This window comes from Otolemur garnettii, unplaced genomic scaffold, assembly GCF_000181295.1.
Source record: "Otolemur garnettii isolate 467f Iridium unplaced genomic scaffold, OtoGar3 scaffold00087, whole genome shotgun sequence".
Lineage (NCBI taxonomy): Eukaryota > Metazoa > Chordata > Mammalia > Primates > Galagidae > Otolemur > Otolemur garnettii.
The window spans coordinates 4,647,648-4,663,819 of record NW_003852482.1 but is presented as its reverse complement, the minus strand read 5'-3'; the positions used below and the strand labels follow the sequence as shown (position 1 = coordinate 4,663,819).

General features: G+C 40.9%; 1 protein-coding gene across 5 annotated transcripts in view; it reads right to left on the bottom strand.

The window, feature by feature from the left end:
- The window catches only part of TSC1 (TSC complex subunit 1), a 50,638-nt gene that overhangs the window by 29,087 nt on the left and 5,379 nt on the right, over window positions 1-16,172 (bottom strand). For 4 of the 5 annotated variants that reach the window (XM_023516172.1, XM_023516171.1, XM_023516174.1 and 1 more), the window contains exons 2-6: window positions 12,336-12,398; window positions 5,874-6,059; window positions 4,259-4,362; window positions 2,826-2,978; window positions 765-909 (exon numbers count right to left, since the gene is read on the bottom strand). In XM_023516172.1, the coding sequence (XP_023371940.1) occupies window positions 765-909; window positions 2,826-2,978; window positions 4,259-4,362; window positions 5,874-5,979 (508 nt within the window). In that variant the 5' untranslated portion in view covers window positions 5,980-6,059; window positions 12,336-12,398. Of the gene's footprint in view, window positions 1-764; window positions 910-2,825; window positions 2,979-4,258; window positions 4,363-5,873; window positions 6,060-8,159; window positions 8,337-12,335; window positions 12,399-16,172 lie in introns of all 5 variants that reach the window. The other variant, XM_023516173.1, reaches the window with a different exon arrangement.

Here is a 16,172-nt window from a genome sequence, read left to right as displayed (position 1 = left end):
GAATAAAAAATTAATTTTTAAGTTTTAAAAAACTGGACCAACCTTTGTTTTCTTCCAAAGATTTCGCTGAATCAGCAGGCCCCACATGGGCTTGAGCTTGTATCTGACCCTGTGTAGGAAGCCATAGCACTGTCTCACAGGGCTTCCACAGTTTACACTTTTTTTTTTAGTTTTTTTTTTTTTTTTTTTTTTTTTTTTTTTTAGTTTACACTTTTGATATGAATATCTCATGATTACCTGAATTTCATGTGGTTACAGCTTCTAAATCACAGTGATAGAGCTATGCTACCCGCCAATATGAAAAATCCACCATGTCTGAAACAGAAACACTAGTCAGGACACATTGCACTTGCCGCCTCCTCCTGCAGACATAGTGGACAGGTTCTCAGAACCGGATGTTTGCATTCTATCACAACAGAGTACAGCAGAAAGGTTCTGCAGCTTAGTCCTGTATGCTATAATACAGATGGAAGCTGTTTTCCAGGTTCACTACCAAAGATGAGGAAGTTTTACATCCTACCACTCAATTTCTCTGACCACCAGTCCTTTTAAGCCAACAGAACATGGAAGGCATCTCAACAGTCACGCATGCTTCTGCTACATGCCTCTAGTGGATACACCCAAGGTACTTCCTTACCTGTTCAGTGAAAACTGCTCATTTCAGCTATAAAATCTACATGTCCATCCCTTACAGTATAGAACCTGTCAATCAACAGAATGCATTCACCTCCTAACATCTGACAGGTACAGAAGGAAATCTGTACCTGGTTTCTTCAGGCACCAAGATGAAAGACGGCCAAAAATGTCAAAGAAATCAAGAAGGTGCTGTTTCCCGGACTGTGGAATCATTGGTAGCAAGGTTATCAACACCAAGACACCCGTTGTGAGGACGACCACGTCAGAGTCCATCTGCAGAAGGAAAAGTCAGAGACCAGAGCCATCAGGTAGAGCTCCAGGGTTGGCACTGCAGTGTGGGGCGAGACCCTACATACTGTGGGAAGCACACAGCAGACGGTCACACTCATGCTCATTTCCCTGTCCCTAAGGATTGTGAGGGGACATTAAAAACAGACTTAACAGAAAAATTGCTGAGATCGGCTCTCCTGAAATGAGTCTGTGAGGCCCACACAGATACATCTGGGAGATGAGCCTGAATTTGGCTTGGGGACTCCCAAGGGCAAGTTGCTTTCTAACAGAACATGGGAACCCTGCTCTATGTTCATTCACTGAATCACATCCTAGGATTATTATTTTTTGTTAAATCAATTTAAAAAAACCACTAAGAGATGACAAGTAACAATATTTTTCAAAGGAGTACAGCAGAGAATAACTGAAGAAATTACTTGTTGGTACAAGCCAACTGAACAGCTCACTTCACAGCAGTATCTAAAGAACAGTAAATCAGAAAGGGATAGAAACCTCTTTCCATGCCTAGAGTTTAAATATCAATTCAAAAGACTTTGGGCTAATTGAAGACATTTAATATCCAATGGATAACAAATCAGCTCTGACTAGCCATAGCATCTCACCTGATCTATGATTAAATAGAAAAGCTTTTTTGCCAAAAAGCTGGGATTCAGATATATAAAGCAAGATATTAAATCAAAAGACTACCATGCAGGCTAAAACATCCATGATTCCTATTAGAAAAGAAAACTATGAGTCTGGAAATAAAGTTTTAAATATATTTAATTTTTACATCAAGCACCAAGCCTTTTGTTACAGCAGTTATCTAGGAAGAGAAATATTTTGGTAGGAGAATTGAGAACATAGTAAGAATATTCAGTGATACCAGCAAAAAGAACTAACTAATTTCATACATCACAACATTCTAACTGAAGACTTGGGTAATAACCTATGATTAATATTTAAAGCTTACTCTTTTGGAAAAGATAAATATTTTGCTATCTGAACTAAACATTGTACCTTGAAACCGGATTACATTCTTATCAATCCATTTGCTTAAAAAATATTAAGCTGTTAAATATTAAGCTATTCCTGTTTTTTCTTACCTTTCAATGCATGGTTTTATACTACTCTATCAATGACTCCTAGGGACCCACCTCTAGGGATAATGAAACAGTTACCCTTCTTGGCAGACACAAAAATCAATGTGCCTGGTGCTGTATCGGATGAATCCAATGGCACTGCCATCCTGGAACAAACACTACTGGGTAGTTCCATGTCTCTGTGAGGTACAGGCAGCTACTATTAACCACATTGTCTTATTTTAGAGATAGGAAACAAGTCCGGGAACTAAAAGAGATTAAGCAAATAGCCCTGAGTATTGTAGCAAGCCACTATTAAAACTAAAACCACAAAGTTCTACTTAGGTTTTGACTTCCCTGTGTAGAAAAATACACTAAATTTAGTGCAAAAATAGTGGGATGCAGCACAGTAGTACACAACAATGAAATCTTAATTATAGCTGCAACCAGAACATACTCCTAAATGGTTAAAAAAAGGGAAAGCCATTTTTCTCTTAGCTCAGAAAGAATTCAGAAACAGGGATGACCAAAGGGAATCTAACACATTTTAACTGAGGCAAGGCTCAACAATGATGAAATCAAAGACATCTCGAATAATGTAACATTGAACCCATCTGATCAAAATTTTACCATATTTGCTTACCAAGATATTTAACACTCATTGTGACGCATTTGAGAGCTTACTACGTACCAACTCTGGCTACATTACATTTGAGAAAAACCAAACATCTAGAAGTTTGTAAATGCTAAGATCTAGCTTGCTAGTTTTAAGTTATTAAAAATTTCAGAAACTGTACTCTTAATACCATTTCACTCAGATCGTTACGAACATCCCACCTTGAGACATTTTAGTAAAGAAGGCAGAAGAGGTGCTTGAGAGAGCTTATGCTTCCACGACGGCTGAAGTCTGATGACGTGCCCCAGTAACGAGAGGATGGATAAACGAGTGGTGGTTTTGCCCACATATTCATTAATTTTGTCCAAGAGGTGCTGAAAATGTAAAAGAACAAGGGAAATCCTCACATGAGTGTATGAAGGTGATGCAAAGGCAGCAATGATGTACTCAGTACCTAAAGTCTCCCTGCTGATGCAAAGCAGGGTCAAGCAGGTAAAGAGATCAAATTCAAGATTTTAAAACCTTATTAGGCTCGGCGCCTATGGCTCAAGCGGCTAAGGCGCCAGCCACATACACCTAAGGTGGCGGGTTCGAATCCCCAGCCCGGGCCCGCCAAACAACAATGATGACTGCAACCAAAAAATGGCCAGGCGTTGTGGCGGGCGCCTGTAGTCCCAGCTACTTGGGAGGCGGAGGCAGGAGACTCGCTTGAGCCCAGGAGTTGGAGGTTGCTGTGAGCGTGATGCCACGGCACTCTACCCAGGGGGATAGCTTGAGGCTCCGTCTCAAAAACAAACAAACAAACAAATTAAAAAAAACACCTTATTAGCCACAAACATTGCTGCATCTGGCCTGAGAGAGGGCGGCCAGACTGAAATTCATGAAAAAGGACTCCCCCAATATAAGTCCATAAGAAGGGAGGACATTTCACAGGCCACTTATTGCTAAAGCAACTCAGACTACATGGTGTAGCCCAAATAAAAATATAAAGGCCACTTATTGCTAAAGCAACTCAGTCTACATGGTGTAGCCCCAAATATAAATCAGATAGTAGTCGAAGTTACAATTCAGCCCACAGTAAAGAGGAAAACAAGATGTATTATAAAAGGCACCCAGTGGCAAGATCTCCAAACCCTAGTAAAGTCACTCTCATACACTAACTCAAGACTTACCAAAGTCTACAATGACAATGCTTCGTTAGCTATTTACCACAAACCAAAATACAAGCAAAAAGGAAACACAAAGCAGCCCTTCAGGTGCTTGGCACTAGGAAGCAGGACTTGTTAACCTGCCACATTAATTCCCTGCACGAGATTTTCTCATATTGCTAAAAGCCTAAAAATTCTATTGAAATTTTGAAAGATGGGTACCCATGAGTCAAACTGCCACTATACAATTAAAGTACTGGAATCATAGCATTTCTTTAGACAACAAGATCTTTTAAAGCCTCTATAATGTTTTATTTTGTAAACTTTTCAGGAAACATGGGTCCTACAAGCTATTTATCTATGCAGTTATCATCTGGGAAAGATGTCATCTGTGGTGTACAGAAGTTAAATGAGTAAGCTCTGGACAGCCTGTCCGGTGGCCTGGCACAGGTGTCACACTGCTCTCAGAGGATGTATTGAACACCCTATCACATTTTAGCACTCACCTTATCATGTGGCTCTTGCAAGGTAGTCAGGATGTGCAATGCTGTCTGTGAGCTGGTTTCTAGGTAATAATCCACCAAGGTGTTTACAAGCATAGGACCACGGTCTAAATAAAGAAAAGGGCCACTTAAGGCACTTAATTTCCTTTATCATTCTAAATTTACCTCAAATACTTGCCTATCACAAATCCAGAAAAATCCCTCTTTGTAAGCCACCCCCAGCTTTATGCACCACTGCATTTCCATCTTCCTTACTGGTGTAACAATGGGGTGAGTCCAGGGTTATCTGCCTTGATAGCCAAAAAAGCAAATAAAATGCTGCTTCTTAATTTCTTATTTAATTACAAAAAATAATTCATATGCATTGCTAAAAATGGAGACTATATAAAAGTACATAAGATGAAAGTGGAAGTCCTCCTCACCTCTGCCTCCCAACGCACTCCTGAGATTCCACCCTCAAGTCTGGTATTTGTCCCTTCAAAGCCCTTTCTACTGGTGCAGTCGCAGGCACGGAGCCCGCGTGTCCATGCGGACACAGTCTGTGCACAGGTGCCTTCTCTCCACCTAACACTGTACTGTAAACACCTTCCTGTGTTAGCACTCTGTCACTCAGGCTACAGTGCAGTGGCACAGTCACAGCGCACTGTGGCCTTGAACTCCTGGCTCCCAAGTCCTGGGACTGGAGGCATAAGCCAGGTGCCCAGCTTTACCTCTTTCTTTTGACTGACCCCCTAGTGCCACTTCATGGCTCTACGTTTAACCATTTACCTGCTGAAGGATACTAGGCTGTTCCAATGTTTCACTATACTTCATTTCAGGCTACAGTAAAGTACAGATTCTCTGAAGTGGGCCAAATGGTGTGTGTTTTCAAACTGATGACAGGGACTCCAAAAACGCTGAATGCAGTTTATACTCCTGTTAATACTGCCCTTTCCTATGATCTATATTCAATTTTTGCCAACATGGTAAGCAGAAAAGGGTACCATTTAAATTTTATTTTATTTTTTAAAATTTTTATTTATTTATTTATTTTGGCCAGGGCTGGGTTTGAACCCACCACTTCCGGCATATGGGACTGGCACCCTATCCTTCTGAGCCACAGGCACTGCCCAAAAGAACTTTTTTTTTTTTTTGCAGTTTTTGGCCAGGGCTAGGTTTGAACCTGCCACCTCTGGCATATGGGGCCAGCGCCTTTGAGCCACAGGTGCCAGGTGCCATCCCGGTTAAATTTTACTTTTCAGATTAGAGAGAGGTTAACCACTTTTCCTATGAAAAAGCACATAGATGATTTACAGTTGAAATGGTATGTTTAGGATCTGCTTTAGAATCCTTGGAGGGTGGTGGGGAGTCTGGGAGGTAAGACAAAGCAAGAATCACAGAAATGCTAAAACTGAGTTCATGGAGTGCTGATCTATCTGATTCTTACTTCTGTGTATTTATTTCCATAATTAAGTTTAAAACACATATAGAGTGAATCCACCAATGTGTATTCTCTTTTGGTGGTTTAAAAAACTTTCTTCAGAAGATGAAAATTAAATTTATCAGTAGGATTCTATTTAGCACTAGGTCAATCTCTTCTTTTTAGCAAATAAGCTAGAAGGAATTTTACTTTGCTAACCAGAATTGAGGTTCTCTTTAAAGGCAGCCATCACATCATCTCTTGTGCCCAGCAGGGGGGAATCCAGCAGGGAGAGCAGCTCCCCAACATTCGCCTGTTGGGCCATCCTCCTGCACGAATGCGCCGCGCCAGCTCCAGGATGTGTATTAAAGATTCCAAAAGCTCTTCATTGGGGCCACTACCAGACTGAGAAAAAGGAAGACAACAGAGTGACCAAATGGCCCCATTTTCCCCCACAAAAAACTACCTGCAAGACAAACCAGCAAATGTGTCTAATCTGGTGAAAAGTTTGGCCAGAACTTTCTGATTCAAATAGTGAATCCATTTGGCTGATAAAAGAAGACAGGGTGTATGAATAATTCTTTGGGAAATTTCTGAAGTTAACAGGTGTTTCAGGGAATGCAACAATCAGAGAGGAACTGAAAAAACTGGTACCATTCAGACCAATCATCACAGCAACTTAATGACAGGATCATGTCTAAGTTTTATTTCAACTTCTGATTCTACCTTGGGTTTTGACTATGTTTATATTTCAAATCATTGATCTAAAAAGTAGATAAATTGTTTTCAGAAAAAGAACTGAAAGCATACTGTTTCCTTCTTGACAATCTCATCAATGTCAAAAACCTAGTATAGCTGATTAGATCAGAAGTCCGTGAAGTCCCACACCTCATAGGGACTGGGGATCGCTTGTTTTAGTGTACAACACTTGCCCCAGACATCTCTCAGGCACCCAAATGCCAGTGATTACAGGGAAGTATGGGGACCATCAGACCAAACCTTCAAAAACTCATCCTCCAAAACCCCAGCTCTTCATGGTCCTAAGATTTGCCTTCTCTTGATATACAAAAAGCAACTCATTCTCCAAGTGTCACTATACACATTTATGACTGATTATTTCTCCCCAATTTGGTCTCTGAAGTTATATCTGTAAAAACAATAACAGGTACCATTCATAAGACAGGTACTACACACCTCTACACATACCATCAAACATACTCCTTATGCTACCATCATGAGAGTGCTTCAGCCCCCCTGCCCCAGGTGAGGAACACAGATGAAGCCATTTGCTCTGGGTCACAAAGCTGCCAAGAGGCAAAACCAAGGGAGAGGAACTGACATCTGAACCCAGATCTGCCTGACTCCAAAGCCTCAAGCTCTTAAATGTGCTATCAAGTTTATTTGTGGTTCTGATCGTCACACCAACTACGAGGTAAAAAGGTATGGTCCTTATTTTACAAATGGGAATTTGGACTCCCCCAAAAGGATAAATAACTTTGTTAAGACCACATGGTAAAGCAGAACTTGCAGGGCTCAACTCCCAGGCCTTATACATGATTGTATATGCCTGCTGCACCGTGTTAAAGTATATTCTTATGCGATTTTCTTTGAGTAAGTTAAAACAGCAGCTCCTAAGCTTTGGTGTGCACCAAAACCACCTGGGATGCTTGCTGGAAATACACTTTCCTGGGCTCACTCCAAGACTGAACACCCCAGGTGATTCTTACATAAGTGATAGATAAGTCCTATATGAAAAACATTACGTTAAAGAAAAACTCAACTAAAAATCCAACTTAAGTTCGTTCTGCAAAGATGCCAAATTTAAATTAACAATAACTCCAGAAACTGCCAGGTATTAACTCAGTATCAGTTGTAATGTATCTACGTTCTCATTTAATTACAACTTGGTGACATTTACTGATGTTCTTAGTGAATCAGAAGTTCACTACCCAGAAAAAATTAAAATGCCAAAATGCATTTTTGAGAGCAAATCATGATATAGGAAGCTGCTATAAATACAAATCTTACAGATAAATCACAAAGGAAGTTAATTTCAAAGAGCTGAGACAGGTGAGACCATAACTGGTAAAATAGGGCTCAAAAGTAAAAACACAAATTTCATCTTATTCTGAGTTGAATTAAATTAAACCCATAAATGAATATAATACTAACCTGACAGGGTTTATTGTTCCGAGAAAATTAAATGAGATAATGTATGTAAAGAAATTAACACAGTACCTGGTACAAATACTCACTGAATAGGACATATATATTATTATAAAAAATACTAGTAAAAATCTTTGGGCCACCATCTTTCAATAAAAGATGACTTTTTAATAGCAACTTTATCTAGCTCACCCCCACATTTATTTGTACTTCAGGTAAATCAAAATCAGAATTAGGTAAATTCTCAATCAGAATCTGCATTCTCAAACAATATAGTTCATAAATTTAAAAGTATTTGGTCCTTGCATTTGGTTTTGTTCCAGTAAAATTACTACTTACCTACTCTCAGTCTAATGAGACTTTGTCTGTCTTCTGTGTATTCAGAAGATAGTAATGCCAGATCTGGTCCTCAAGTGCAGACAGTCCCACAGCACAGCAACGGGGGTTCAATTTTAAACAAAGATGGCGCCTGTCCAGTCAACTTGTCAACTGTAAGCCCTAATGGGCTTGGGCTACCTAGTTTGTTTTTCAGCATGCAAAAAGGTTTTATTCTAAAACACATTAGGACATTTTTGGCAATAAGCTTTTCTCTTTGGTGCTAAAATTCTACTATTTAACCATATTTTGTCATCCCCAGAAAAAATATAAAACTTGTTTTTTATGTGAGAATCTTTCTATAAGTGACCCAAGTTCAAGCATTTTTGACATTGTATCTCTCCTTTTTAAACTCACTCAAATATTTCTCAAGCATATACTGAATGGAGAGTGCTATGCAGGGAAGGTAGTGCAATGAAAGAACCTTGTGTATTCCAAAGAGTAATGAACACAGAGCAGCATATGCACAAGGAAGGGAAGGGACCAGCTCTCAGGAGTCAATGGATTGTGGCAGCGAGTAGGACAGCCACATGTTAAACACACTTTACAGCCTTCACAAGAGTGGCTGGGAAAAGCTGCCTGAAGATCAATTAGTACCACAGGGCCAGGTATGGTGGCTCATGCCTGCGATTCTAACACTGGGAGGCTGAGGTGGGAGGACTTTTTGAACTCAAGAGTTCAAGACCACCCTGAGCAAGAGCAAGACCCTGTCTCTATTACAAATAGAAAAACCAGCCAGGCATTGTGGCTGGCGCCTATAGTCCCAGCTACTCAGAAGCCTCATGCAGATCTCTTGAGCTCAGGAGTGTGAGGATGCTGTGAGCTAGGCTGAGGCCATGGCATGCTAGCCTGGTCAACAGAGTGAAACTCTGTCTCAAAAAAAAAAAAAGAAGAAGAAGAAGAGAAGAAAAGGTTTTATGATGATTTCTTATAATTCTGAATCTATGGAGGCTAAAAATTTAAACGAAAAGTTTGTCCAAGTGATTGGCATACATCATGTGTTTTGATCAAATCAGAAATAGGTATAATTACTGAGTATCAATTAGAAAAAAGGTCTCTTTTCAAACTGTAGGATATTAAAAAAAAGAGAGAGAGAGAGAAAGGGTCTCAGTCTCACTGTTTCACCCAGGGTAGATGGAGCTCCTGAGCTCAAGTGATCCTCCCATCTCAACTTCTCAAGTACTAGGACAATGATTTTCAATTGGTGGGTGGAGAAGGGATCAAAGTGCCTCAAAAAATTTTAAAGATAATTAATTATTTTTGAAAGAAATTCAAAAACAGTACATATATTCTTTACTCTTTTTTATAATCAACATAATTTAAGTGTGCTGCATTAGTTTAACTACAGGTTCAAGTGTGCCATGAGATAAAAAGGTTGGAAAACCCTGAGCTAGCACTACAGGCACACACCACCATACTGGCTAATTTTAATTTCTGTAGAGATAGAATCTTGCTATTTTGCCTAGGTTGGTCTCAAACTCCAGGCCTCAAGAGATCCTCCTTCCTGGGCCTCTCAAAGTGCTGGGATGATAGACAAGAGCCACTGAGCCTAGACAAAATTTTTAAAAAAATTATTTTTTGACAGTACCTCACTCTGTTGTTCAGGCTGGAGTATAGTAGCATCATCATAGTTTACTGCAATCTCAAATTCCTATGCTCAAGTGATACACCTGGTTTAGCCTCCCAACTAGCTGAAACTACAGACATATACCACTGTGTCCAGCTAGTTTTCCTATTTTTTGTAAAAACGGGGTCTCAATATGTTGCTCATACTCATCTTGAACTACTGGCCTCAAGAGATTCTCCACTTTGGCCTCCCAAAATGCTAGGATTATAGGTTTGAGCCACCATTCTCAACCCAAAAATTTTTTTAAAAGAGGAAAAAAGTATAAACAAGAGTCCACATGAAAAAAAGAAAATTGCTATCAAGAGTTAGATTTCTTTAAAAAAAAAAATTGCTGTGGGTTGCCAACAATTTTTAGTAATTGAAGAAGAAGGATCTTTGGAGCTTGCCAAGCTATGAATCCCAGGTACAAGGTTCCTTTTAGAAAACCATTTACCAGAAAATTTCCTGAATTCTGCTTTGTCCACAAAGTTAACAACGGGACTGAGAGTGACAGGTGAAGATGGCATCACACATACGTGCCAAGTGCTCACAGGGGTAACTCAGATGACGTTAGTGCTCGCAAAGTGTTTTTCCTACACTAAAATTTCAAACTTTTAAAATATAACTACTAAAATGTAATACAATTACAAGCATGATAAATGTTTTTAAAAATCTGAGGTTTACTTTTGTCTCCCAGAATGTACATTTTATGATGGTGAAATTCAGCTTGAGCCTTAATGATCTGAACACTTACCCACTTGACCTTAGGTTCATGTTAATATTGGTGGACTTCCAAATGAGCCAGGTGTAGTGGCTGTGTGATCCTAGCACTGTGGGAGCTCAAGGTGGGAAGATGGCTTGTCAACAGTGGGTGGGTGTGGGAGTGGTGGTTACATGCCTGGAGTCCTAGCTACTCTGGAAGCTGAGGCAAGAGGATTCCTTGAGTCCAGGAGTTGGAGATTACAGTGAACTGTGACCAAATCACTATACACTCCAACCTGGGTGACAAGAGTAAAACCATGTTCCTAAAAAGGTATCAAAAATAAATTTAAAAAATAATGAAATGAAATAAGGCTAATAATGGTAGCTCACACCAGTAATCCTCATACTGTGGGAGGCCAAGGTAGGAGGATCTCTTAAGCTCCAGAGTCTGAAACTAGCCTGAGCAAGAGCCAGACCCCATCTCTACTAAAAATAGAAAAATCAGCCACATGTTGTGGCAGGCACCTGCAGTCCCAGCTACTTAAGGCTGAGGCAGGAGGATCACTTAAGCCCAGGAGTTTGAATTGCTGTGAGCTAGGCTAACGCCATAGCACTCTAGTCTGGGTGACAGAGTGAGACTCTGTCTGAAAAATAAATAAATAAAAATATAAATAAAAGTGGAACAGTGTGAAGTACACATAAAAAACTGAAAATGAAAAGTCAAACCTAGAAAGCTTTCCCTGCTTATGAGAGAAGGTACTTCTACCTTCTTGTTACACAGTCTACAATCTGTAGCAAGTCCTTGTTTATGAGCCAACATGAATCTGTAGCACAAAAGTTAAGTCTCTACCTTACTTCACAACTCCTATGACACAGGTGAGGCCAACAGCAACAGAACATAGTAAACAGCAACCACTGAGCCAGGACACAAGTCACATCAGCTCTCCACGTATCCATGGTCTACAGACAGTGGACCAAACCACTCCCTACCTTCCCCAACTCCTTCCTGCACACACACACCTCTGCAGGTGGTGTTCCTGCTGGTAAACTCAAAATTACAGTGCAGGGATTAGTTAAGTCACTAAGACTAAACTCATTTCCATGGAAATGCCAGGATATTTATGTAAGGTATGTTCTAAGACTTTGAGAATCCTCTAATTCCTAAAAGCCATTATAGCATATGATTTATTCTCCCAAACTAATCTTAGACAATTAACAGATAAAGCCATGTCAAGATGCAAAAGCTCATTTGCTAGATTATAGATTCCCAGCCCAGGGCCCAATGCAGAGCAGGTTAAGGGGTAGGGTCCAAACACCATGTGTGGTGTGGTGTTTTGTTTTGCTTTGTTTTGTGTTTAAATAAACCCATGTGGATCACTAAGATGCAGTCAGAGTTAGGAACCTCTGCCCGCACACAGACTTCCATTTAGTTTGGCAGTTAAAGCTAACTTTGCTGCCAGACAGAACTGACTTAAGTCATAGGTCCACCTGGCATTAGCTATTCATCCTCAGGAAAATTACACTAACATCTTGGAGCCTGATTTCTCACCTGTAAAATGGGGATACACCAAAGGTGTGGCCATAAAGAAGAAAACAGGTAATGTAGATAATGCACTTAGCACAGTGCCTGGCACTGAGTAAGCAATTAAGATTTATCAGTAATCTGACTAATTGCTTCATGCCATAGATGGTCCAGTTGCTGGCAAGTAGCTAAAACCCTAAATATTACATCTCTTAATGCAAAGAAGCATCTACATACCAGTACAATCACAGACAGAATAACTAATTCCCTCCTATCTTCTCCCAGCCACTGGACTGAGTTTATACCTTACCTGTTCTGGGGACAATTGGTACTTCAGTTTCCAGTGCCGTCAACTTGGTGTCTTTCATGGTCACTGAAAGGAAAAATCATAAACAGATACATACAAAAGAATAACCTTACAATGCACTAAAATCCTAGATGTAATTGGAAGGGGGTTTGGGGTCCATCTGGTACAAGCTCCTTCTACTCTGTCCCCAACAGGTGTCCACTGTTTTCCACTGGAATGAACAATTGTAATTATCAGAAGCATGTGCCTCTCCCCAGCTACATTTCTGAACAGCTGGCTGCTGGAAAATTCTTTATAGCATGCTGAACTTGTAATCTCTTTGTTAATGTCTATCAGAGCTATAAATGAATGGACAGGACAGGCTCTAGAATTAGAGAGTTCTGGGTTGAAATCCAAGCTCTCACTTATTAGCTGTGTAACATTCTACTATTTAAGTCTCTAGTGCTAACCTTAAGTCTCTTCCTCTGTGAAGTGAGAAGACTATGGCTATTGACCAATCCGCTGGAGGGCCCTGGGCACAGTGTGGGCACCCAGCAACTGCTGGAGGGGCTCCAGGAGGCAGGGCCCAGCTACAGAAGCACTGAGAGCACAAGCACTGAGTAGGCTGCACCATCTCACCACCATCCCTGCCTCATTTGTGAGCACACAGCATGCTGCCCCTCGGCCCAGGAGACTCTGACCTTGCCTCTTCCTCCTAAATCTACCCTTCATCCTCCGAATTTCAGCTCAAATACTCTGTCTCCCTCTCAGTCCCTAGGTCAGGTCCCCGTCCCATACTCTTAGCAGCCTATAATTCTCTGTGTCACTTAGCACAACAGGAGTAAGTGTGACTGATTACTAGCTGTCATATCCGGGCTTACTCAGCACTGCATCTCCAGCAGTTACCAGGGTCTGGCAGACTGACTGAACTAGCAGTTAAGACACATTTTAACTAAATGCACAAAGCCTAACTCTGCTGTGAAGGAGCACAACATAAGTGTCACCCTTCTATATAAGCATAAAATATCTGTGAGCCCTTTACTCTACTTTCTGTCCAAATTAACTCAAATGTCCACATTAAATATATTTACATTCCAACTTGCTTTTCAATATGGGCCCTATAAACTATGTTTAGGTATGATCTGATTACTAGATTATAAATTGCATGAGGGCAAGGACAACCTGTCTGGGACACTCAGGGTCTATCGTGGTGCCTGGCATACAAGAGGAAAATGTATACTATTCAGGTCAGCTAAGACTTTATCAGCTTCTCTGATAGCTGTTCCAGAGTTGAATACAGAATATGAAAACTGAGCCTCATTTACATATGCCTAATTACCCTGAGCGTGGAACAGCCTGGAAACAAGCTCTGAAACACATAATCTGGTCAAAGTCAAGCAAGAGGACGAAGCAACTCTCTGACAATCAAAACCTCTTGCTGCAGACGGCAGGGTAATTATATTTCCATGTGGAGCACGCTCCCCACATCAAATTCCAGTGGTCCTCCTATGAGCTAGCGGGCTGGCCCTTCAGAAAGGCTGACCACACCACCCAGATGGGGAGTGCTTGTCTGGCTACACACAGTCCAACAGAGCCGGAATTAAAATGTAGGCACTTCTGATCTTCACAATCTTAAAACTGGCTGTTAGCCACTGAGTCATATAGACTGCCTTTTGAAATTAATCCTAGTTAGATCTTTTACCTGAAAAGAAATATCTAAGGCAAAGGTAAAATTAGGATACAGCGAGATGAGATCCCGTAGCCTACCCAGCGGAGATCAGGACCCTAATAAAGGCCTTGCCATAAGGAAGCAAGTTGCTTTTCATCTAATGCTCCGTGTGTGTTAAGACTTTCACCATTGGCTCAGCGCCTGTGGCTCAAGTGGCTAAGGTGCCAGCCACGTACACCTAAGGTGGTGGGTTTGAATCCAGCCCGGGCCCACCTAACAACAATGACAGCTGCAACCAAAAAATAGCCGGGCATTGTGGCAGGTGTCTGTGGTCCCAGCTACTTGGGAGGCTGAGGCAGGAGACTCGCTTGAGCCCAGGAGTTGGAGGTTCCTGTGAGCTGTGATGCTACTGCACTCTACCCAGGGGGACAGCTTGAGGCTCTGTCTCAAAAAAAAAAAAAGACTTTCACCATCGTTATCATTATGCTAAAAGAAAAACATGGGAATGGTACTACTACATGGGCATTGTTGGTATCTCAAGGGCTGCCTACCACTCTTTATATTTTTAAGTGTTTACTTGGTCATTTATCTTTCAGTCTTGCCCTCTAGTGCTGCCCCTAGGCACAATTATTCTGGTCAGTGAAGTAATAAGATGTGCTATGTCCACCTCCTGACAGGAAGTGAGGGGCACAGATGCAAATACTGGTCAGAACCTGACAGCAGCTTCAGTGTATACACTTACCTCAAAAGCCAAATTAAAAAATGAATGCATCCCTAGATCTAGATTTTTCCCTCTTTGGCATCTGACCCCAAAGTTGTATTCTCCTCTACATCCAACATTGTAACTTCGTATCTACAAGCTGTCTTCTTGAATAAAAAAGGTTTGAGGAAGAGGACCAGGGTCCTGTGTTTTAGTATTTTGAGATGAAACAAAATAAGCACAGGTCAATTCGTTTTTGCAGTTCATCTTACTTTCATTCTTTGGGTGTCTGCATATAGGCAGCGGATAAGCCTGGGATTACATGTGAACTCCAGTCTAACAGCCATGGATAGCTGTCATTAGCAGGGCCTGTAAGCATTTTTTTTTTTTCACTTATCTCTGCCCTAGCCAAGATGTATTACAAGCTAAGTTATACACATCTTCAGCAAATACTAATGGTGGGCACCTAAAATTGCCTTTACAAAGTATTTATCTGAAATTGTCAGTTGGATATTCAGACTTCTGGAAAACTTGTGCTGTGATGTGTAGCCTAGAAACCCTTGAGAATGCCTCAGAACTGTAAATCACATACAACAAGCAACCGCATATCAAATCATCTATAATAATTCTGTACACGTTTGTCAATGATGTAAAAAAATGCAACTGCAAGTAAAAGTGAAGACAGGCATCTCTTAACTATAACTTTTCTTCTACATCTAAGTTTTTATTTATAAAAATCCAAAGAGAATTCAGACACAGGTTTAGGGGTGGATGGATTACTCCCTAATGAGTGCAGCTGCGACAGAGCAGAAGCGTTACACTGCTAGGTGAAGTTCAGCTCCAGTTCAGGAACTCTCACGTGAATCCTTGAGGTGGTACATCTATTAAATGAACAAAGTTGCCTCTACCATGGATGCATCTAAAAGAGGAAAGACACTTGCTCCAATTCTCTCTTCCTACTGAAGCCTAGAAGGAAGGAGAAGGGTAGGAAATACCATGTAGTGAGAGCAAAACAGCTGATGGCACAACTTGCCAACATACATAGTCACATGTGACTTAAATGGTATCAGCAGTCGTAGTCCCTCTCAAGGTCAAACTGGGGCATGAGAGCTCCCTTGCCAGGCTTTCCATTCAAGCCTTCTGCCATTAGGGGCCTTGATGGACAGTTTGCTAAAGCTTATACCCCACTCCAAAGGTGAAGAATCCTGTAATAACTTGACTATAGGGCCAGAGATTTTGGTAAAGCATGTCTCTCCTACGAATAATAGTTTTCTATTAACATGAACAAAATTATTTACCAAGAAAATACAGGCCAAATAGATCCTGTGTATGCTTTAAAGAGTCACTAGAAAAAGATTCCCTTAAAAGAAACATGAGCTGCTTGGTGCCTGTGGCTCAAGTGGCTAAGGTGCTAGCCACATACACCTAAGGTGGTGGGTTCGAATCCAGCCCGGGCCCGCCAAACAACAATGATGGCTGCAACCAAAAAAAA